This window comes from Hyla sarda, chromosome 9, assembly GCF_029499605.1.
Source record: "Hyla sarda isolate aHylSar1 chromosome 9, aHylSar1.hap1, whole genome shotgun sequence".
NCBI lineage: Eukaryota > Metazoa > Chordata > Amphibia > Anura > Hylidae > Hyla > Hyla sarda.
Genome location: NC_079197.1, coordinates 55,292,475 through 55,316,227, shown reverse-complemented (window position 1 = coordinate 55,316,227; position 23,753 = coordinate 55,292,475). Strand labels below are relative to the sequence as shown.

Sequence of the window (23,753 nt, the reverse complement as noted above, 5' to 3'; positions counted from 1 at the left end):
AAACTTAGAGTCCCCATCAAATTTATCCGGCAAGGATAGGCGTAGACCAGGAGCGGCCACTCGCTGCGGAGGAGGTGCAGGAGCTGGCGGAGGAGATGACTGCTGAAGCTGTGGTAGTAACTGCTGTAGCATAACGGTCAGTTGAGACAGCTGTTGGCCTTGTTGCGCTATCTGTTGTGACTGCTGGGCGACCACCGTGGTGAGGTCAGCGACAACTGGCAGAGGAACTTCAGCGGGATCCATGGCCGGATCTACTGTCACGATGCCGGCTGGCAGGTAGTGGATCCTCTGTGCCCGAGAGGGATTGGCGTGGACCGTGCTAGTGGATCGGTTCTAAGTCACTACTGGTTTTCACCAGAGCCCGCCGCAAAGCGGGATGGTCTTGCTGCGGCGGTAGTGACCAGGTCGTATCCACTAGCAACGGCTCACCTCTCTGGCTGCTGAAGATAGGCGCGGTACAAGGGAGTAGACAGAAGCAAGGTCGGACGTAGCAGAAGGTCGGGGCAGGCAGCAAGGATCGTAGTCAGGGGCAACGGCAGGAGGTCTGGAACACAGGCTAGGAACACACAAGGAAACGCTTTCACTGGCACGATGGCAACAAGATCCGGCAAGGGAGTGCAGGGGAAGTGAGGTGATATAGGGAAGTGCACAGGTGAACACACTAATTGGAATCACTGCGCCAATCAGCGGCGCAGTGGCCCTTTAAATCGCAAAGACCCGGCGCGCGCGCGCCCTAGGGAGCGGGGCCGCGCGCGCCGGGACAGGACCGAGGGAGAGCGAGTCAGGTACGGGAGCCGGGGTGCGCATCGCGAGCGGGCGCTACCCGCATCGCGAATCGCATCCCGGCTGGAAGCGGAATCGCAGCGCCCCGGGTCAGTGGATCTGACCGGAGCGCTGCAGTGGGGAGGGTGTAGCGAGCGCTCCGGGGAGGAGCGGGGACCCGGAGCGCTCGGCGTAACACTGTGTTTGTAATGTGTCTGTAATTCCATACGTTTTGTTGAACCTCCCTGGAAAACTCCACCTAAACTTCACTCCACATAAATTGTCCCTATCTTGTATGTAGAAAATGTTAGATCGCTATAATTTTATGATATATGTGCTATTAAGAAATATATTTCTTGTATTTGTAGACTTATTATTTGCATCTGTGGGAAGGGGATTTTGGAGAGACCTTTTCAGAGCATCTGTGGAGGGGTTTGTTCAAAATAATGCAATGCGCAGAATATATATATATATATATATATATATATATATATATATATATATATATGCAAAATGGCAGTGATGTGTCTGGGAACCTCAAATGTGTGTTGGAGATATTCAATAGGAAGAGGACCCTCTTACATGTATTATGGCTATGCCCAAGGATAGATCATTTTTGGCTTTAATGCAAATAACATATTACTAATTTTAATATTCTTGGCAATAGAGAAGATACAGTACCTAGCAACCTAACATCATTGTTTTGTATAATACATACCATAGCTACATTATTGTTACTGTGTCAATGGAAATCAAAGGAAGTTTTCTGAATTCCAGAAATGGATTTATGGATCTTTTCGGACAATTGCATGAAGTGGAGAGATTGAGGCAGAACAAAAGGATTGTTTCAGAGATTAATGTGAACATTGACACACTTTTTTCCTATCTGGGGGAGGAGTTGGGTTGTTTGTTTTTTGTGAAGCCCTCTTGGAACAGATCTTTCTGTGTGTTGTTTTGTTTAATATTTGAATAATTAATAACAATCATTGAACTAAAGAATCGTATTTGTTATCTTTTTCTTCTAGGCGACCCTACTTGTAAATGTCTATGCTGGGAAGACATCATCTTTACTGATTCAAGAAGTGATTTAACCCAGTGCGATAGATCTTGTGGGACCCATACCACAATCTTTCAAGAAAGCCAGCAGGCTTTATGGAGGCAGAATCTGGGCCAGTGTGCCCTGGTGGCAGAATTAGAGAAGGAGTGCAAAAATCTTGAAAGGTTGGTGGTATTATAACATATTATCTATCTATCTATCTATCTATCTATCTATATATATATATATATATATATATATATATATAAAACTCAACATGTGTGTGTGTATGTATGTTCCACAAAAACTTCCAAACGGCTAAAGATATTAACATGAAACTTGGCACACATGTTACTTATATGTCAACAATAAACATAGGATAGATAATTTAACCCTTACTCACTCCCATTTGCCAGGGGCGAGGTTTATGTTTAAAGTCCCATACAACTCTATGGGAAATATATGTTACTGCATAACTTCCAAACGGCTGGAGATATTTATATATTTATAATACTTGGTCACATGTTACTTATATGTCCACTTAAAATATAGGATAGTTAATTTAACCCTTAACCACCTCCATTTGTGAGGGTCGGGGTTTTTGTTTAAAGTCCCATGAAAATCAATGGGAAATGTATGTTCTCACATAACTTCTGTATGGCTGGAGATATTTCAATACCTGGTGCACATATTACAGGTCGGGATATGAGGTAGAGATAGGAGGTCGGCATATGAGGACAGGATTTGAGGACGAGATAGGAGGTCGAGATAGGTGGTCATGATAGGAGGTCGGAAAATGAGGACGGGATAGGAAGATGGGATAGGAGGAGGGGATAAGAGGTCGGGATAGGAGCTCAAGATAGGAGGACCAGATAGGAGGTCGAGATAGTAGGTTGAGATAGGAGGACGGGATAGGAGGACGGTATATGAGGACAAGATAGGAGGTCGAGATAGAAGGTCGGGATAGGAGGACGGCATAGGAGGTCGAGATAGGAGGTCAGGATAGGAGGTCGAGATAGGAGGTCAGGATATGAGGACGGAATAGGAGGTGGAGATAGGAGGACGGTATAGGAGGACGGGATAGGAGGACAGGATAGGAGGTCAGGAAATGAGGACGGATAGGAGGTCGGGAGAGGAGGTTGAGTTAGGAGGTTGAGATATGAGGACGGGATAAGAGGATGGGATAGGAGGTCGAGATAGGAGGACAGGATAGGAGGACGGGATAGGAGGTCGAGTTAGGAGGTCAGGATATGAGGACGTGATAGGAGATGGAGATAGGAGGACGGGATAGGAGGGCAGGATAGGAGGTCGGGATATGAGGCAGGGATAGGAGGTCGGGATAGGAGGTCGAGTTAGGAGGTTGACATATGAGGACGGGATAGGAGGTCAAGATAGGAGAACGGGATAGGAGGACGGGATAGGAGGTCGGGATAGGAGTTAGACATAGGAGGAGGGGATAGGAGGTTGGGATAGGAGGTTGGGATAGGAGGTCGAGTTAGGAGGTCAGGATATGAGGACGGGATAGGAGGTGGAGATAGGAGGACGGGATAGGAGGACAGGATAGGAGGTCGGGATAGGAGGTCGGGATAGGAGGTCGGGATAGGAGGTCGAGTTAGGAGGTCAGGATATGAGGACGGGATAGGAGGTGGAGATAGGAGGACGGGATAGGAGGACAGGATAGGAGGTCGGGATATGAGGACGGGATAGGAGGTCGGGATAGGAGGTCGAGTTAGGAGGTCGAGTTAGGAGGTCGAGATAGGAGGACGGGATAGGAGGATGGGATAGGAGGTTGGGATAGGAGGTCGAGATAGGAGGAGGGGATAAGAGGATGGGATAGGAGGTTGGGATAGGAGGGTGGGATAGGAGGTCAAATTAGGAGGTCAGGATATGAGGTGGAGATAGGAGGTGGAGAAAGGAGGATGGGATAGGAGGACAGGATAGGAGGTCGGGATAGGAGGACGGGATAGGAGGACAGGATAGGAGGTTGGGACAGGAGGTCGGGGTATGAGGACGGGATATGGGATTGGGATATGACAACAATATATGGGGATGGGATATGAAGTCAAAAGCTTCCTCCTCTGTTGATTTTCCTCCCCAACAAGGATTAGGAAGGAAAAACCGGGCAACGCCGGGTACTCAGCTAGCATTATATATTATATTGTATGATATATAAATATATTATAATTCTGGTCATTGAGTTTATAATAGTGACATAAAATGTATTAAGAACGTCTTCAGAGCCTTTTACTTTTGCAAATTTTTTATGTTTCAGCCTTGTGCCCCCCCCCCCCTTCATTCTGCACTTAATACCCCATAATGACGATTTATTGAAAAGGAAAACTAAAATATTGGGTTATTGTCAGGGCTCTGGCTGAGCCACTCAAGGACATTGACAGAGTTGCCCCTAAGCCACTTCTGCGTTGTTTTGGCTGTGTGCTTAGGCCCATTGGGGGAGCTTTATCAAAACCTGTGCAGAGATAAAGTTGCTGAGTTGCCCATAGCAACCAATCAGATCACTTCTTTCATTTTTAACAAGGCCTTAGCAAATTGAAAAAAGCTATCCGATTGGTTGCTATGGGCAACTGGGCAATTTTTATTCTGCATAGTTTTTGATAAATCTCCCCCATTGTCTTGTTGGACCGTAAACATTTTGCCCAGCCTGTGGTCCAAAGCACTTTGGATCAGATTTTCATAAAGAATATTTCTGTACTTTGCTCCATTCAGCCTTTCTTTAACCTGACTAGTCTTCTTTACTGATCTGCTGAAAAACATCCCCACAGCATGATGCTGCCAAAAGCATACATCACTGGTATGTATTGGCAGGTTACAAGCAATGCCTGGTTTCCTCCAGACAAGAAACTTAGAATTTTAAAGGGCTCATAGGGACATACAGGATTACATAGGGGGTAATAATAAACCTATACTGCCTATCATTTATAATACTAAGGATAGAAGTTGTCAAACCAACCTAATTTGCTTTTTATGGAGATGTGAGTAGAAATCTTGCCAAAGGGGTGGCTGTGGATATAGGGGGAGATTTATCAAAACCTGTGGAGAGGCAAAGTTGACCAGTTGCCCATAGCAACCAATCAGATTTCTTCTTTCATTTTTCACAGGCCTTGTTAAGAATGAAACAAGCGATCTGATTGGTTGCTATGGGCAACTGGTCAACTTTGCCTCTCCACAGGTTTTGATAAATCTCCCCCATAGTGTTTTTGTATTTTGCAAAAGCAATTGACACTGTCTCTCATAGACGTCTAATAGGTATATTAAGGTCTTTAGGTTTAGAAATTTAACTGGATTAAAAACTAACTTAAGGATCGTACCCAGAGAGGGTTGGTGAATGATTCATACTCTGATTGGTCAGTAGTTATTAGTGGTGTACCCCAAGGTTCACTACCAGGCCCCAGTTATGCATCTGGGTACCAAAAACCTGCATGCTGGAGGCCTCCAATGCTCTGGACACTGAGACTACTGCACTGGACCTCAGCAGGAGCCAGAATCAGGGGTGGAGATGGTAGCTCCACCCCTGACCTTTATAGGGGTGTCTAGCAAGGACCCATAGGTCACTTGGGGGGTCACCTGGTCACTAGTGCCTCCTGGGTGTAACGGCTGTGGTAGGTGGATCCACTGACCTGTTGAGGAAGATGGCTTGGGCCGTACCAGGGAGCGGAGTCTAAGGTGCAGCTGGTTTTCACCAGAGCCAGCCGCAAAGTGGGATGGACTTGCTGCAGCAGGCGTCGTTACCCCTGATACGACTAGTCCCCATAGGCAGGCGAGGTATAATAAAGCACAGGTATAATGAGACTCAGACGTAGTCAGGACTGGCAGGAGGTCAGGACAGGTGGCAATGCAGCAAGGTTAGGTCACAAAGCAGGTGGTCAGAAGACAGGCGGCTCAGAAGCAAGGTCACGAAACAGGAGGTCAGAAGACAGGCGGCACAGGAGCAAGGTCCGTATACGTAGCAGGAGATCAGATACAAGGCAAGACTAGACACAAAATATGCTTTCTCTTGGAAACTAGGGCTCTCCCTGCCTACTTGCCCATTCACCCTAAACTGTATAGTACTTTAGTCTTTATACCTGGCTGGGATTTGGCCATGCGTGGACCGTTGGTACATACGCAGCACCACTTCTTTAGAATCAGGAACATCTACTTCTTCGGGAGCTCTTGATACAACTTGAGTTGGAACAACAACAAGAAAAAAACATGGTCTCAAAAAGCAGGAGGTGCTCAACCCCAAATGCAGTTGTGCATTTATGCTGGGGGAGCAGATCCTGCGCTTGTGGTCTGTTGCTAAGGGCAATCCCCAGCATAAAATGCATACAATGGGGGATGCCTGCCGCAGACTATAAGTTCCACAATAGCATCCTACACCAGATGAATGGTGTGGATGTGTAACATGTACTCTATATGGGGATTGTCCTTAGCAACAGACCACAAGTGAAGGATCTGCTCCCCAAGCATAAATGCACAACTGCATTTGGGGTTGAGCACCTCCTGCTTTTTGAGACCACATTTTCTTCTTCTTGTTGTTTAAATTCTATATTTGGAGGTGTATAAACTCCACATTTAATGCACCTTGATCACTTTTTAGGCAGCATTTAGGTTCACCTGTGAGGCCGGCAACACATTAGCTTGGGTGGGGCTTATAGCCTGCCTCCCTCCTCCCATTGTATGTGTGCCCAGCCACATTGGAGGTAACTGGGAGCAGGCTGTGAGTCGGACGTAATGCTGCTGTAATTGCCCACTGGCCCCTGGTATTGCCCATTCGACACAGGTAGGTTTAGTGTTAGGTCCTGTGCCACTTGAAAACCTTGGCGTTGGTGTGCAGGCTCAGGTATGTCCTTCATATAAGGATATACTGGCTAATGTCTCAATTTTAACAGTTTAACATCTACCACAGTAGTGCACCTAAATAAATGTATGTATTACAACTTGAGTTGGATCAGGTGCTCTTTCGTAGAATTCTAGAGTAGGTAGCTGTTCTGGACTGGCTGGACTTGGACTTGTTGGTAAGACATTGGTGAGACGGGGGATCTGGAGGTTGGGGTATAGACTGGCGCCAGCGGTGACAGGACTGGGACTGGTGTGGCAACTAAGGTTGGTTGAGCCGGTCCCGGGTTTGGCAAGATACAGAAAACCGCAGGCTGACTTGGGGAAAACATAGGGACATCAATGGATGGGTGGATTCCCTCGCCCGGCACATACTCCCTCGCAGGTCTGACAACCGGTGGAGAAGGTGTTGGGAGCACGGGTAGGTCTTCCTTGAGACACAGCTTGATTCTGTTACGATGGACAACTTGCGGCTCGTACCCGAGTTTTTGTACCTTGTACACGTCAGAGTCTGGATAGGGTACGGCCGTCACTGTGTATGGTTTTGTCTCCCAGATAGAGTCCAGTTTATGAGTTCTCAGGAACTTCTGCAGCCAGACTTTGTCACCTAGCTGGAGGGGTGTGGGGGAGGCTTGATGGTTATAATCTTGCTGTTGTCTTCATTGAGCCTCGCCTGTCTTTTTGCCAACAATCTCTTTTGCTTCTTGGATCCTTCTTTGATGGTCAGAGACCCACTCCATGGAGGCTTTCGGGGAGTTATTAAACGAGGCCTGAAGCCCAAACATCTGGTCCTTCGGCAGCTGCCTATGATGTGCCATCATCAGGTAGAAAGGGGTATACCCTGTAAAACAATGGGCCATGTTGTTATAAATCTCCAACAATTCAGGCAGCAATCGGGGCCATTCTTAGTGCTTGGATACAGAAGCTGCTCGCAACATGTGGATGAAGACTTGATTGATGCGCTCACAGAGCCTGTTCCCTTGAGGGTGATAAGCTGTAGTCCAAAGTTTCTTACAGGCATGGAACTGACACAGCTCCTGGAAGAGTGTGGCCTCGAAGGCCGTTCCTCGGTCCATTAGGACAGACTCTGGACACCCAAGGGTTTGTACCCAATTGGAGTAGAACATCTGGGCCGCTGTTTTGGCTGTGAGGTCTTTAACAGGTACTACGACAGCCCATTTGAAGTAGTGATCCACCATGGTGAGAGCATAAATCTACCCGGACCGGGTAGGAGACAACTTGACATGGTCTAGCGCGACCAATTGATTAGGCCCTTCAGTCTGGATGGAATGGAGGGGTGCTCTTGCGTCCTTGCATACATTCTTGGTGACGTTGCGGACTGCACACTCACTGCACCTTTTCTCAATGTTGCTCCGCTTTCCAATCCAGCAGAATCTTCGTCTGACAGTAGCCTCGGTCTTGTGGACTCCATAGTGTCCCAACTGATCATGATATTCGTTGAGGACCATCGCCGCATCTCTTCAGGGAACCAGAATCTGATGAAGTCAATCACCAGAGACCGGATCCAAAGAATTTTGGTACAACAGTCCCTTGTGCACGAACAATCGCTTCCTCTGTCGCCACAGACGTTTCAACTCACAGTCACACTGGGCCTGGCGTAGACGGGTTGGTACCTTTTTCATCAGAAGGTAGTCCAGATCCCCCATGACTCGACTTTTGTCTTGTATTGTCTTCCAGGTGTATAAGTCATCTTGGACATTCTTGGACCTGGGTTCCCGTCCTCAAGAGGGGTCATAACATTCTGATTTCACAAACTTCTGGTAAAATGTGGGCATCTCCACGTCTTCCCACTCGCTTTGACAGGTGGTTCATCGCCAGGGGTCATCCAAGACAGTACATCGGCATTGACATTTGACTTGCTGCTCCTGTACTTGATGGTGAAATTGTAATTGGCCAATCTTGAGGCCCAAATGCTGCTCGATGGCACCCAACTTGGCCGTATTCAGATTGGCCAATGGGTTGTTATCCATGTAGACAGTGAATGGCGTGACAGCCAAGTAGTCCTTAAACTTTTCGGTCACGGCCCATACGAGGGGGAGAAGCTCCAGCTTGAAGGAGCTGTAGTTTGCATTGTTTTTTTCCGCTCCTCGCAGGTTACGACTGGCATAGGCTATCATATGCTCTTGCCCTTCTTGCACTTGGGACAGGACAGCTCCCAGACCTTCGAAGCTGGCATCAGTATATATCTGGAACGGCTTACTGTAGTCTGGATACGCCAGGATGGGTGGTTCGATCAGCAGACATTTAAGAGCTCGGAACACTGTCTCTTGCTCTTAGGACCATTCAACAGGTAGTCTATCACTGTAGTTTTCCTTTGCCGTTCCCCACAGGAGAGCTGTGAGGGGTTCTGCAATCTGGACGAAGTGGGGAATGAAGTGACGGTAGTAGCTGGCAAATCACAGGAAGCTGACAACGTGATCTATGTAGTGTACCTGGGGCTTAAGCAAATGACACTTCGACGGCTTAATCTTCAACCCATGTTTGATCAGGACTTGGAAGACGTCTGACAGATGACTGAGGTGCTCTTGGTAGGACTTGGAATACACGATGATATCGTCCAGGTACAAAAGGACACTTTGAAAATTCAGATGGCCCAGGCACCGTTCCATCAGACGCTGGAACGTAGCAGGGGCATTACATAGCCCAAATGGCATACTTTTAAACTCGAACAGTCCCATGGGTGTCACAAAGGCGGTCTTCTCTTGGTCCTCCACAGCTATAGGCACTTGCCAATATCCGCTGGTTAAGTCCATGGTGGAGAAGTAAACAGCCGACCCGAGGGCTGTGAGTAACTCTTTGATTCTGGGTAGAGGATAAGAGTCCTTATGTATGACATTGTTCAACTTCCTGTAGTCAACACAAAAGCGGATAGTTCGGTCTTTTTTCTTGACCAGAACAAGGGGCGCCGCCAAGTGACTCTGACTCTCTTGAATGACGTCCGCCTCTTTCATATCTGATATCTCAGCATCTTCTTTACACTGTGATACATGCCTGGCGAGACCAGATGGCGTCTTTCTTTAATAGGTGGGCTGTCACCGGTGAGGATTCTGTGTTGGATCATATAAGTATGTCCAAAGTCTGTGGGATGTTTACTAAAAGCCTTGTGGTACCTTTTGGTGACATTGACCACTCCCTTGACTTGATCCCTTGGGGTAGTATCATCTCCTACTTGGAGTTGCACCCACCAGGGCTCAGGAGTACTTGCATCGGATCCTTCAGCCACTTTGGCCACATACTGTTGGGCCACCTTGCGTTCTGTTAAGATGTCCCTTGAGTCTATGAGATACAGCTGGGCGACTGGGGTGTATTTAGATAACACAGTAACAGCATGAGACAGATTGACTAACCGGACTGGGACTCTCCCGTTGGTAACTGTGACAAGGCTTCTCGCAGCTCAGACAAGGGGATGATCTTCCAGTTGCATAGGCTCTAGCAGGGCTTGATAGTCCTTGTTTCTTACTCCAGGACGTGCTCGGCACCAGATGGTGGTCTTTGTGTTAGGTTGCAAGGTCACCGACCTGATGTCTTGTACTCACACTCTGCAGATTTCACCTTGCTTGTAGGCAAACTTCTGCTCCGCCTGTAGAACTTTCAAGTGATGCGGCGCAGCCCGCTGGCCTGAAGGAGACATGTAGGGGAGAGAGGCATGCAAAGAATCTACTATTTGAGCAAAACTGTTTTTCTAACGTTCATTCCCAATATAAACTCAGCAGATCCCTTATCTGACACATTAGTTACAATCACTCCCTGCCCTCTAAGTACATGCTCTCCCAACTGAATGGTTGACTCACAATATCCATGTCTGGGTATTGGTTGTCCATTACACGTCACTACTCTAAAGTCAACATCATCAGGCTCACACAATAAACTAGCATCCAGGGCTTATAACATTTTTTTTAGGTATAGTAGACACTTGTGACCTTGTATCTATCAGCGCCTCCAACTGTACACCTTCTACAACAATTTTTACATAGGGGCAGGAGGCAACCTAGATAGTTCGGTGATTGGACCTGATGACTGTTGCTGAGGGCCGGTCCGTGACCTCAGGGGAAATCCGTTTAAATCCCAACACTGCATTTTCCAATGTTCTAGTTTATTACAATAGGTACAAAAGGATCTTTGGGTCCCCGAGGACCTATTGGGCAGAGGGTTGAAATTGCAGCAGGAAATTGAACTTAGCTTTGTAGGTCAGAGGCTGTGGTGACTGGCACAGCAGATGATACTGGGGTGGGGGCCAGTGATGGTGGTGGTACGGGTCTAGCTACCGCCCCTAGTGGCTCTGGGACAGGGGTTCAAACTTCCTCTAACTCAGTCCCAGACTAAATCACTTGAATAGCCAGTCTCTTAAAAGAGGGGAAGGACAGACTGGGGTTTTGGACTGCTAACATTCTCACTTGGGCTTTGTCCCACTTATTATGAGCCCCATCAATAAATCTGTCCATTAACAACTTGTTGCCCTTCTCAGGAGTTATACCATCAAGTCTTTGGACAGTCTCTAGGGCATTCTGCAGGGCTACGTCATAAGCTCTTAAAGTCTCATCTGGCTTCTGTCGCCTTTTATACAGCCGGAGATGTACCTCTGAAACAGAATGTGACTCAAATACCTGGTACAGCCCTTCAAACATCTGCTCTACAGTCGCCTTCTTGGAGGTGGGCAAGGTGCAGACTTCCTCTAGTGCTGGTCCCTGTAGTTGTCCTGTGATAAAATTGCACCTCTTTATTAGGAGGGAAAGAGTAAAAGACAAACAAACTCTGGATCCTTTTCTTGAAATCCCTCAGGGTGAAGTGGTCTCCATTGTAGGTAGGGAGGACAGGGTTTGCCATGAATACCAGTGCTGATGCTGTAACACCCAGGTTGTTTATGTGGACTGCAGGCAGGACTGGTAGTATTCTGGCCACTGGGGCAGCAGATCCCGCTGCTGTAGATGAAGGGGCACTCTCTACATCTTGTAGACTTTTGAGCGCGCCGTCACTTTAAGAAGAAATGAGTGCGCTGTCACTTTAAGAAGAATTGAGTGCGCTGTCGCTTTAAGAAGAATTGAGTGTGCGGTCACTTTAAGATGCTGGTTGAGGTGCCGCAGCGGTTTAGTCTTTGCTGGTGGAAGTACTCTGGGGGGCGCTCCCCCTCTATTTTGTAGGTACCCAGTAATACTGTTGGTCACTAGGGGGTTAACGTGGATAGTTACCGACACTGGAGACTGGATACTGATGCCCGCAGGTACTTTCAGAGTCTGCGCCGCAGCGGTGCCAGGTAATAGACTGCAGAGCCGGACGCAGCCTCCGGAACCTCCAATATGGCTGCTCCCAGTGAACTTCCTGTTTCGGTCCGGCTGGTAAAGTCTTCCCCAGTGCAACACAGGGCAGATCTTTGGTTCCTTCTCGCAACACTGAAGAGGCATCACCACTGGGGACTGACAGGGCGGAGATGCGACCGCTCACGTGCGTGGGAAACACCGGACCACTTTAACCCTTTCAGGTCCTGACTCTTTACACGCGACAGTGGCAAACAACAGTCTTTCCTTCACCTCCCTCTCTATTTCACAAGCGCCACAAGTAAAACACTTTTTAATGACAACAGTCCTGTACACTTCTGTCGCATCGGCATGCGATTTTTGCAAACATTATTGGACACAGTTCAGACTAGGGGAGAGGACTTGTGGCATATGGTGCACACAAGTATCCTGTTCGAGACGCCAATAGTCTTGGTGTGCGGGGGTGCAATGTAGGGCAGATGTAACCCTGGGGGCAGATGTTATTAACCCCTTCTTATTGTGTGCCTTAACCACCCAAACGTAATACCTCTGGTCCTGGGCTAGGCACGGGGGCAATGAAGACACCGACGCCAAGTTACAGACAACGGTAGCTTTACTGAGGGTAGACATGTGATTCAGTCTATGCAGTACAGCCAATATCCTAAAGAGGTTACCAGTGACACAGGGGGACCATGCAGGTTTGCTGGGACTTGCAGTATGTAGAGACACTTTAGTGCAGGCCACGGGGACTATATAGAAGACTTGACTTGACTGACTTGACAATTGTCATGAAGATACATTTGAGCTTACTTGAGCTGACTTTGTGGCTGCAGACTTGGGGGCTTGAGGACTCCAATGCTCTGGACACTGAGACGACTGCACTGGATCTCAGCAGGAGCAAGAATGCTGGAAGAGCGAGATGGTAGCTCCACCCCTGGTTTTTATAGGGGTGTCTAGCAAGGAGCGCATAGGTCACTTGAAGGGTCATCTGGTCACTAGGGCCTCCTGGTAACAAGCACATGGTCACAGTAATTAAAGAAGTATTACACTTTTAACATAAAACATATGTACATAGGGGATAACACTGCAGGGGGCCCATGGGACATAAAGGAACTCTGCCTGACAGGGCAGGAGAAGGGTACGGGGAAACACCATCCTGTACTGGACCACCTGGGCATCATATGTTTTAGGGGAAGTAAAACTGGGAGAGTCACTGGTAGAGAAGGATCTGGGTGTACTTGTAGATCATAGACTACAGAATAGTATGCAAGGTCAAACAGCTGCTTCTAAGGCCAGCAGGATATTGTCATCTATCAAAAGGGGCATGGACTATAGGGACAGGGACATCATACTACCCCTTTATAAAGCATTGGTACGGCCTCACCTGGAATATCCTGTTCAGTTTTGGGCACCAATTGATAAAAGGGGCATTGGAGAGCTGAAAACAGTAAAGAGAACCGCAACTAATATAATAAGGGGCATGGAACATCTTAGCTATGAGGAAATATTAAAATAATCACATTGGTTTAGTCTTGAGAAGAGACATTTAAAGAGGTACTCCGCCCCTAGACATCTTATCCCCTATCCAAGTATTGGGGACAAGATGTCTGATCGCGGTGGTCCCTCCGCTGGGGACCCCTGCGATCTCTTCTACAGCCCCTAGTCATCTGCAGCATTGAGCCAAAGTTTGCTCCGTACCTGAAGACTCGCGATCCAGAGACCGGCGGTTCGTGACATGACGGCCCCGCCCCCTTAATGCAAGTCCATAGAATTGCATGAAGGAGACGGGGCCGTGACATCACAAACCGCTGGCCTCTGGATTGTGAATCATCAGGCACGGAGCAAACTTCGGCTCCTTGCTTCAGATGACTAGGGGCTGCAGGAGAGATCGACCCGGTCCCCAGTGGCGGGATTCCCGCGATCAGACATTTTATCCCCTATCCTTGGATAGGGGATAAGATGTCTCGGGGCGTAGTACCCTTTTAAGGGGGAACTTATTTAACTATATAAATGGTTCATACAAAGAGTATGGGGAGAAAAAAACTCAAAAGACAAGGGGGCACACAGAATCTTTGAAAGTCAGCCAAAGTGACAACTAGGTTCTTGGTCATCCTTTCCCTAGGCACTTTTCCCCCTAGTTAGTTTATTGAGGTTGCTGGCTCTAGGAAGGTTGTTCCAAACTTTTTCTATTTCAAAATTATGGAGGCCTATGTTTTCTTAGGAACTTTCAGCTCAGCAGACCTTTTTTGTATCCTTCGTTAGATTTGTGCCTCCACCAAATCCTGTATTTGAGCTCTACAGGCAGTTCATTTCACTCCATGGCTTGTTTTTTTGCTTTGATATACATTGTCAGCTGTGAGTCCCTATATAGACAGGAGTATGTATTTCCAAATCATGACCAGTCACATTTTGTGGGTTTACCACAGTTTGACTCTAACCAGGTGTCTAAGACTCATTATAAATGTGTCCCAAGTACCTTGCTCCGCATATTCCATTCCAGCTGTGGGCTAGGACACAGGCAGAGCTTCCTAACGTCACCAATGCTGATTCTCTGCAGACTTGGGGCAGCAGGAACGATGATGTCAGGAAGCTCCACCCACACCTCTGGAATGGAAGATACAGAGCAAGATATCAGCACGACAGGATCACAGAACGGGGACAGGTAAGTTTGGTTATCATCTGTGTAACCCGCACTACACACCTGCACCAACAGGTTAGTGCCACTGATGACAATTTTCCTTAAAAAATCCTGGGCAGTCTCTGCAGCCCGAGAGTAACACAATCAGGAGGTATACCAGGAGTCCAATAGACTTGCATGACTTCAGTGGAAAACCCCCACCTTTCCATAAGGTTATATTTAACTCTACTGTATTTTAGTAGACATATAAGTAACATGTGTACCAGGTTTCATTGAAATATCTCAAGCCATTTGGAAGTTGTGCCAGAACAAACATACATTTATACAGGCATGGCCGTAAATTTCTAGAAAATTAAGTATTCCTCACATAAAGGGTTTGCAGTAACACATGTTTTGCTATACACACGTTTATACCCTTTGTGTGTATTGGAACTTAACCAAAAAATTTAGGAAAAAAAACAAATTGGACATAATGTCACACCAAACTCCAAAAATGGTCTGGACAAAATTATTGGCATCCTTAAAGGGGTACATCCTTAAAGGGGTACTCCTTATCATGCCCCCTCCCTTAGGCTTGCATTGAGGGGCAGAGCGTAACGTCACACAGGGGCGTGACATCACACTCCGACGGCCCTGCGGTCAACCGCAATCAGTCCCGGAGCGAACACGCTCCGGGGACTGATTACAAATGGGGTGCCACGTGCATGATCAGGGGCGTCCCCAGCTGCGGGACTCCCGCGATCAGGCATCTTATCCTAAGATGTGTAAGCACCGGAGTACCCCTTTAACTTAATATTTGGTTGCACATCCTATGGAAAAAATAACTGAAATCAGTCGCTTTCTATAACCATCAATAAGCTTCTCACACATCTCAGCCAGAATGTTGGACCTCTCTTCCTTTGCAAACTGCTCCAGGTCTCTCTTATTGGAAGGGCGCCTTTTCATAACATCAATTTTAAGATCTCTCCACAGGTGTTCAATGGGATTTAGATCTGGACTCATTGCTGCCACTTCAGAACTCTCCAGCGCTTTGTTGCCATCCATTTCTGGGTGCTTTTTGACGTATGTATGCGGTCATTGTCCTGCTGGAAGACCCAAGATCTCGGATGCTTGGAGAAGGAGAAGGATAAAAAACACAGGGGGAGCTCCCTGATGAGTGGCATCTGCTGATGTGTGCCCTTCCCCACACCACAGTGAGATACCCACCTTGTAAAGCCGTGGAATGGATGGTATGGCAATAAGCACGGGCTGGGTCAATGGTGTTAGTTGGCTGCTGCGCTCCTACCAGTATCGGGCCCCAATAATGGGGGCCGATAGTAATGGTAGACAGATGAGGCGCTGCACAACAAGAACATGAAGCGAGGACTCGAACAGCACAGGACAATAAAATGCTTTCATTGTTATAACGGGGACAATGTGTTTCGGCATGAACTCATGCCTTACTCGGGTCCACTTACAGTGCCCAAGTAGATGCTTGTGGTAGTACTGTAGAGCTGGGTAGAGGTCCTGTGTGTGTCTGTGCTGCCACCGGTCTGGACACAAACCCAGTTTTCTGACACTGGGCTGTACAATGCGACCCAAAATCTGTTGGTAATCCTCAGATTTCATGATGCCTTGCACACATTCAAGGCACCCAGTGCCAGAGGCAGCAAAACAACCCCAAAACATCATTGACCTCCACCATATTTCACTGTAGGTACTGTGTTCTTTTCTTTGTAGGCCTCATTCTGTTTTTTGTAAACAGTGGAATGATGTGTTTACCAAAAAGCTCTATCTTAGTCTCATCCGTCCACAAGACGTTTTCCCAGAAGGATTTTGGCTTACTCAAGTTCATTTTGGCAAAATGTCTGTCAACAGTGGGGTCCTCCTGGGTCTCCTGCCATAGCGTTTCATTTCAATGTCAACAGATAGTTCGCGCTGGCACTGATGTTCCCTGAGCCTGCAGGACAGCTTGAATATCTTTGGAACTTGTTTGGGGCTGCTTATCCACTCTTCGGACTATCTTGTGCTGACAATTTTCAACAAATTTTCTCTTCCGTCCACGCCCAGGAAGATTAGCTACAGTGCCAAGGGTTGCAAACTTCTTGAAAATGTCTGGTCTCTGGACATGGACTTGTAACCTTGAGATTGTTGATATTTTTCCACAATTTTGGTTCTCAAGTCCTCAGACAGTTCTATTCTCCTCTTTCTGTTGTCCATGCTTAGTGTGGCACCCACAGACACACAATGCAAAGACTAAGTGAACTTCTCTCCTTTTTATCTGCTTTCAGGTGTGATTTTTATATTGCCCTCACCTGTTACTTGCCCCAGGTGAGTTTAAAGGAGCATCACATGCTTGAAATTTTTTTATTTTTCCACAATTCTGAAAGGGTGCCATTAATTTTGTCCAGACCATTTTTGGAGTTTGGTGTGACATTATGTCGAGTTAGCACAAAGGGAATAAACATGTGTATAGTAAAACATGTGTTACTGCAATCCTTTTCTGAGAGAAATACTTCATTTTCTAGAAAAAATTCAGGGGTGTCAACATTTACATCCATGACTGCATATATGTTGAGTTTTATATATTTATGGCCATGAACTTTCAAATTCTTTGGCAGTGTACAGTAAACTTAGTCTAAAAGTCTGAGAATGTGCAAGATTTATCACAGCACAGCTCAGGCTTTTTGATAAATCTGTCAGGTTCTTAGACTATGTTTACAACAACTATTATGTGCCTTAAAGGGGTACTCCAACTGGTGCCAGAAAGTTTAACAGATTTGTAAATGACTACTATTTAAAAATTGTAATCCTTCCAGTACTTATCAGCTGCTGTATGCTCCAGAGGAAGTTGTGTAGTTCTTTCCAGTCTCAACACAGTGGTCTCTGCTGACACCTCTGTCCATATCAGGAACTGTCCAGAGTAGAAGCAAATTCCCATAGCAAACCTCTCCTGCTCTGGACAGTACCTGACACAGACAGAGGTGGAAGCAGAGAGCACTAGGGTCAGACTGGAAAGAATTATACAAATTTCTCTGTAGTATACAGCAGTGGATAAGTACTGGAAGAACTCTGGCACATTTGCAACAGTAAACCTGCCCCAATGCCTTTATTTACAAGTTGCCTATGTTATTTTACTTTCAGTGAGATTAAAGCCACTTGGCGGAGTTTGAAGACACTTGCACAAGTCTTTGGACACTCATCCATTGTGTTACTTCCTAAAGGGAATCAGGTCAGTAACTGTTTTAGGTATTGAAAGAGCTTTTAAGTTTTTTTTTACCCAAAAAAAAAAAAAGTTTAAAAGTTCTATTTTCGTCCTGATTACCAGACTGTTTTAGGCATTAATGCTTTTTTCTTTGCATTACTTTATATTTTTCCATCAACATAGCCATATGAGTTTTACTTTTTAATTATATAATTTTTCAGGTACATATAATTTATCGGTTATCTTTTATTTAACCTTTTAAGGGAAATTAAAAACAAACAAACAAAAAACAAGCAATTCTGCCAATATTATTGGGGTTTTTTAAATTCCCCCTGTTCATTATGTGGTATATTATTTCTTGCAGGATGGCTTGTAGTTTTTATTGGTATATTTTTAGGTTTAACCCCTTAAAGGGAATCTGTCATCAGATCACTAACACTAACTTATTGGTATAGGCTTGTAGTGCGGATGACACTGATGTAAATGGTATTTAATGTTTACTGATGTGTGACTCGGTTACTCCATTATTCCCGGATTTCTGATAATCCATATTAAAGGGGATATCCAGGAATAGAAAAACTGAGTTAATTTATTTTAAAAACAGCTCCAAGTCTGTCCCCAGGTTGTGTGTGGTATTACAACTTGACCCCATTCATGGAACTGAGCTGCAAAACCATATCCAACCTGGAGACAGACGGGAGCGTTTTCATTTTTTATTTTTAAAAAAGCTCTATTTTTCTATTCCTGGATAACCCCTTTAACCCCTTAAGGACGCAGGACGTAAATGTACGTCCTGGTGAGGTGGTACTTAACGCACCAGGACGTACATTTACGTCCTATGCATAACCGCGGGCATCGGAGCGATGCCCGTGTCATGCGCGGCTGATCCCGGCTGCTGATCGCAGCCAGGGACCCGCCGGCAATGGCCGACGCCCGCGATCTCGCGGGCGTCCGCCATTAACCCCTCAGGTGCCGGGATCAATACAGATCCCGGCATCTGCGGGAGTTCGCGATTAAAATGAACGATCGGATCGCCCGCAGCGCTGCTGCGGGGATCCGATCATTCATAACGCCGCACGGAGGTCCCCTCTCCTTCCTCCGTGCGGCTCCCGGCGTCTCCTGCTCTGGTCTGTGATCGAGCAGACCAGAGCAGGAGATGACCGATAACACTGATCTGTTCTATGTCCTATACATAGAACAGATCAGTATTAGCAATCATGGTATTGCTATGAATAGTCCCCTATGGGGACTATTCAAGTGTAAAAAAAAATGTAAAAAAATGTAAAAGTAAAAGTAAAAAAAAAGTGAAAAATCCCCTCCCCCAATAAAAAAGTAAAACGTCCGTTTTTTCCTATTTTACCCCCAAAAAGCGTAAAAAACATTTTTTATAGACATATTTGGTATCGCCGCGTGCGTAAATGTCCGAACTATTAAAATAAAATGTTAATGATCCCGTACGGTGAACGGCGTGAACGAAAAAAAATTAAAAAAGTCCAAAATTCCTACTTTTTTAATACATTTTATTAAAAAAAAAATTATAAAAAATGTATTAAAAGTTTTTTATATACAAATGTGGTATCAAAAAAAAGTACAGATCATGGCGCAAAAAATGAGCCCCCATACCGCCGCTTATACGGAAAAATAAAAAAGTTATAGGTCATCAAAATAAAGGGATTATAAACGTACTAATTTGGTTAAAAAGTTTGTGATTTTTTTTAAGCGCAACAATAATATAAAAGTATATAATAATGGGTATCATTTTAATCGTATTGACCCTCAGAATAAAGAACACATGTAATTTTTACCAGAAATTGTACGGCGTGAAAACAAAACCTTCCAAAATTAGCAAAATTGCGTTTTTCGTTTTAATTTCCCCACAAAAATAGTGTTTTTTGGTTGCGCCATACATTTTATGATATAATGAGTGATGTCATTACAAAGGACAACTGGTCGCGCAAAAAACAAGCCCTCATACTAGTCTGTGGATGAAAATATAAAAGAGTTATGATTTTTAGAAGGCGAGGAGGAAAAAATGAAAACGTAAAAATTAAATTGTCTGAGTCCTTAAGGCCAAAATGGGCTGAGTCCTTAAGGGGTTAAATGACTTGATGCACACAGGGCATTCCCAAGCCCAGAATGTGCTATAACATCTGGCCTAGATCTTCATAGTAAACACCCTTCTCCCCTGTGAATTCTCTCTCACGAGCAGAGAGATTTTATTTCATGTCTCCTGAGGCTGCAGCTGCACATGTAGGAGGCATGAAGTGAAATCTGTCTGCTAGTGATGGAGATTCCACAGGGGTAGGGGATCCGCATGCATAAGGAGGTGTTTACTCTTGAGATGATAGTACCGTATATACTCGAGTATAAGCTGACCCGAATATAAGCCGAGGCCCCTAATTTCACCCCAAAAAACCCAGGAAAAGTTATTGACTTGACTATAAGCCTAGGGTGGGAAATACATCATCCCCCCATGTTATCATCCTGCCCCCTGTCATCATCCAGACCCCCGTCATTAACACCCCCGTCATCATCACCCTGTCATTTTCACCCCCGTCATCATCACCCCCTCATCATCTCCCCCCCTTCATCATTACCGCCTGTCAATCCCCTCAGTGGTCTTCAACCTGCGGACCTCCAGATGTTGCAAAACTACAACTCCCAGCATGCCCGGACAGCCATCGTCTGTCCGGGCATGCTAGGAGTTGTAGTTTTAAAACCTCCAGAGGTCCGCAGGTTGAAGACCACTGCGCGGACCTTCGTCATCATCCAGACCCCCCCTTTAGTTTTCTACTCATCTCCCCTCGGTGGGAAGGAAGGGTGAGCTGGTCCGGGCCATCTATGCTGCAGGGACCGTCTGGTGGGGAGGGTCAGTTGTTCCGGGCTGTACATTTTCACCGGGAGGTCCTCTTCTCCATTCGCTCTAGTGACGTTGCCTTGACGACGACGCACAGGGACGTTCATGCGCATGAAAGTCCCTGCGTGTCGTCGTCAAGGCAACGTCACTAGTCCGGGGCCGGCCTGGAGCGGAGAAGAGGGCCTCCCGGGGAAAATGTACAGCCCGGAACGACTAACCCTCCCCACCGGATGGTCCCTGCAGCATAGATGGCCCGGACCACCTCACCCTTCCTTCCCACCGAGTGGAGGTGATTAGAAAACTAAAGGGGGGGTCTGGATGATGACGAAGGCCCGTGCAGTGGTCTTCAACCTGCGGACCTCCAGATGTTTCAAAACTACAACTCCCCGCATGCCCGGACAGCCGATGGCTGGAGGTCCGCAGGTTGAAGACCACTGATGAAGGGATTTACAGGCGGAGAGTTCACTCGAGTATAAGCCGAGGGGGGCGTTTTCAGCACGAAAACTCGTGCTGTAAAACTCGGCTTATACTCGAGAATATACGGTAAGTTGATTATTTTTTTTACACCTGACAAAATGGGCAAATTGGTAATGGAATATAAATCCCATCCTACAGTACTCCTTTAATAATTGCGCTCAGAAATATGTGTGTTTGTGAAATAAAATTGTTTGTTGAATACAACATGTCATAATTTAGTTGATTCTTGCATTCATAGTTTCTTCTTTCATCTTAGGTCTCTGTACTTGACGGTCTCATATGCATCATATCAGGTGTTCTGCAGTTACTTTCTACTTTAGAAAACAAGGTGGGTAGCAAACAACAAGACTAAATTAAATTCATTCTCAATCACTCAAGTGCCTGTGTTTTTTTTATTTTTTATTATTTGCACCTTTGTTATTTTTTTTATTTTTTTTTAAGTGTTATTGTACTTGTTACTTTTGACATGTCATCCAGACTGGTAAAAAGTTAAGATCATACCAGGTCTCAGTCCTAAGACCTGCTGCAGTCATGAAGTGCTCAGCAGCGCATTTAACTCCCCAGCCTGCCACCTGATCCGACTTCATTCCATAATACTATATGGAGTGAATGAACTGGATTTAAAGCTTGCTACTCTGCACTTCAGCCAGCTATTACTCCTGATTGCAGTGGTTCTTAGGACTGGCACGCGGTGTGAGCTAAACTTTTGACATGTGTGGACGACATTTCAAAAGTTTATATTAATCTTACTATCACCTTAAGGGGACACTAATAGATCAAAATAATTACTACATGATTCACATAAAAGGTAATTCACATAAAACTTGCCCATATTGTTTGTGAAATGTTCGAGGGCATAGGGGTTAATTTCTAGAAGGGGGCAGTTCTAGATAGTTCTAGCCCAGATGAGTTTAGTGGTCTTGGTTTTCTATTGCACACAGAACAGTCAGACAGGGCTTCTGCTGCAGCAAATTGGCTAGATGGCAAAAATGGCTAATAAGGCCCACTTTGGACATTTCCACTTAGGGGTGTACTCACTTTTTTTTGCCAAGGTTTAGACATTAATGGCTGTTTGTTGCGTTATTTCGAGGGGGCACTACATTAAATACTGTGATTCAGGCTGTGCACTCACTACTTTACATTGTAGAAGAGTGTCAATTTTTCAGTATTGTCACATGAAAAGATATAATAAAATATTTACAAAAATGTGTGTTGGGGGGGTCTTACTTTTGTAAGATACTGATTGTTGGTGATCATGTTGTTCACAAATACATCAATGTTTCTCATATTTTGTGAAATATAGGTACTCTGCCCCTAGACATCTTATTTTCTATCCAAAGTATAGGGATAAGATGTCTGATCATGAGGGTCCCGCCGCTGGGGACCCCCGTGATCTCCCTTCTGCACCCGGCATTCATTTAGAGCATCGGGTGCAGCGCTGGAGGCCCGTGATGTCACAGCCACTCCCCCTCAATGCAAGTCAATGGGAGGGGGCATGACGGCCATAGTGATGCCCAAAGTTCGCTGCGTGCACCAGATGTCTGGGGTGCCACTGCCGAGATTGCGGGGGTCCCCAGCAGTCGGATCCCCGCAATCAGACATCTTATCCCCTATCCTTTGGATAGGGGATAAGATGTCTAGGGGCGGAGTACCCCTTTAAGGCCTTGGCAAGACTTCCGAGTGGAATTTGGTGGAAAAATTTCGCTCAGAATTTCCATTCCATCCTATTGTTTTCAGTGTTGCACCATGCACTCAGAATTTCAGCAACGGAAACATCGGTTGCAGTAATTCTGCTTCCAACCTCCACAGAGAGAATTGATCTGTCATTGCCATCTATGGAAAATGTCTTCCCAGAAATATTCCAGGTGAACATTCCACCATGTGAACATACCCTATCAGTATTAGTTTCCTCTTTTATAAGTACATGATGGCATTTTATTGGTAAAGTTTTCATTCAAGTTTATTTTTTAGAATGAAAATAAACAATGTTCATTTGTTTGCTATGCTTTATATTTTTTCCAGGCAAAACAAGTGTACAGTGAGGATATTTCTGTTTCCTCCACTACTTCAGCTGCTCATAATTCACCTGGTATAAAGATTTATAGAGGAAAAGAGTCCAGGCATGTAAGTAAGAATTTAAAGGATGCTTTGTATGTAGCTGACTGTCTGACTGGACTGATCCATTTTATATTTCCTATAGATCAAACAAAGTGACCAGACTCGGCCCCAAAGGACTGCACCCCAAAGCCTGTCTGTATTTGTTGGCACCTGGAATATGGGTAAAAGTAACAGTGACATGTCTGAACCTCTAGTAAATGTATACCTAAGCATGTTGGCTTCAGAAATCTTTTGCTTGGTCTGTCCAACATTCTTTTCTTTGTCTTTACGGATTGGGGAAATAAAAGAAAGTACTAGATAACATTATTTTCTTTAGTCAGTAGTACCTGATTAAAAAACTAAAACTGTTTGTGGGTATGAATTTTTAGAATCCTATTTGTGTTTGACCATGAAGTTACATCCCTGGCTTATACAATCACTCATTAATTGCTGGCACCCAGGCTCAGTGGTCCAGCTCACAATGATAAACTGATGATCTCTTGTAAAGAATTACTTTTTGTGAGCACACTTTGGCCAGAACATTCACATACTGTGTACTCAAATTAAGAGGATAGTGGCAGGAAGTTGTACTT

General features: G+C 45.6%; 1 protein-coding gene across 4 annotated transcripts in view; it reads left to right on the top strand.

Moving 5' to 3' along the window:
* LOC130291123 (phosphatidylinositol 3,4,5-trisphosphate 5-phosphatase 2B-like) overlaps window positions 1-23,753 on the top strand; it is a 131,604-nt gene that overhangs the window by 65,098 nt on the left and 42,753 nt on the right. For all 4 annotated transcript variants that reach the window (XM_056539568.1, XM_056539566.1, XM_056539567.1 and 1 more), the window contains 5 exons: window positions 1,788-1,983; window positions 17,669-17,756; window positions 21,320-21,391; window positions 23,086-23,187; window positions 23,264-23,342. In XM_056539568.1, coding sequence (XP_056395543.1) covers window positions 1,788-1,983; window positions 17,669-17,756; window positions 21,320-21,391; window positions 23,086-23,187; window positions 23,264-23,342 — 537 coding nt within the window. The remainder of the gene's footprint in view (window positions 1-1,787; window positions 1,984-17,668; window positions 17,757-21,319; window positions 21,392-23,085; window positions 23,188-23,263; window positions 23,343-23,753) is intronic.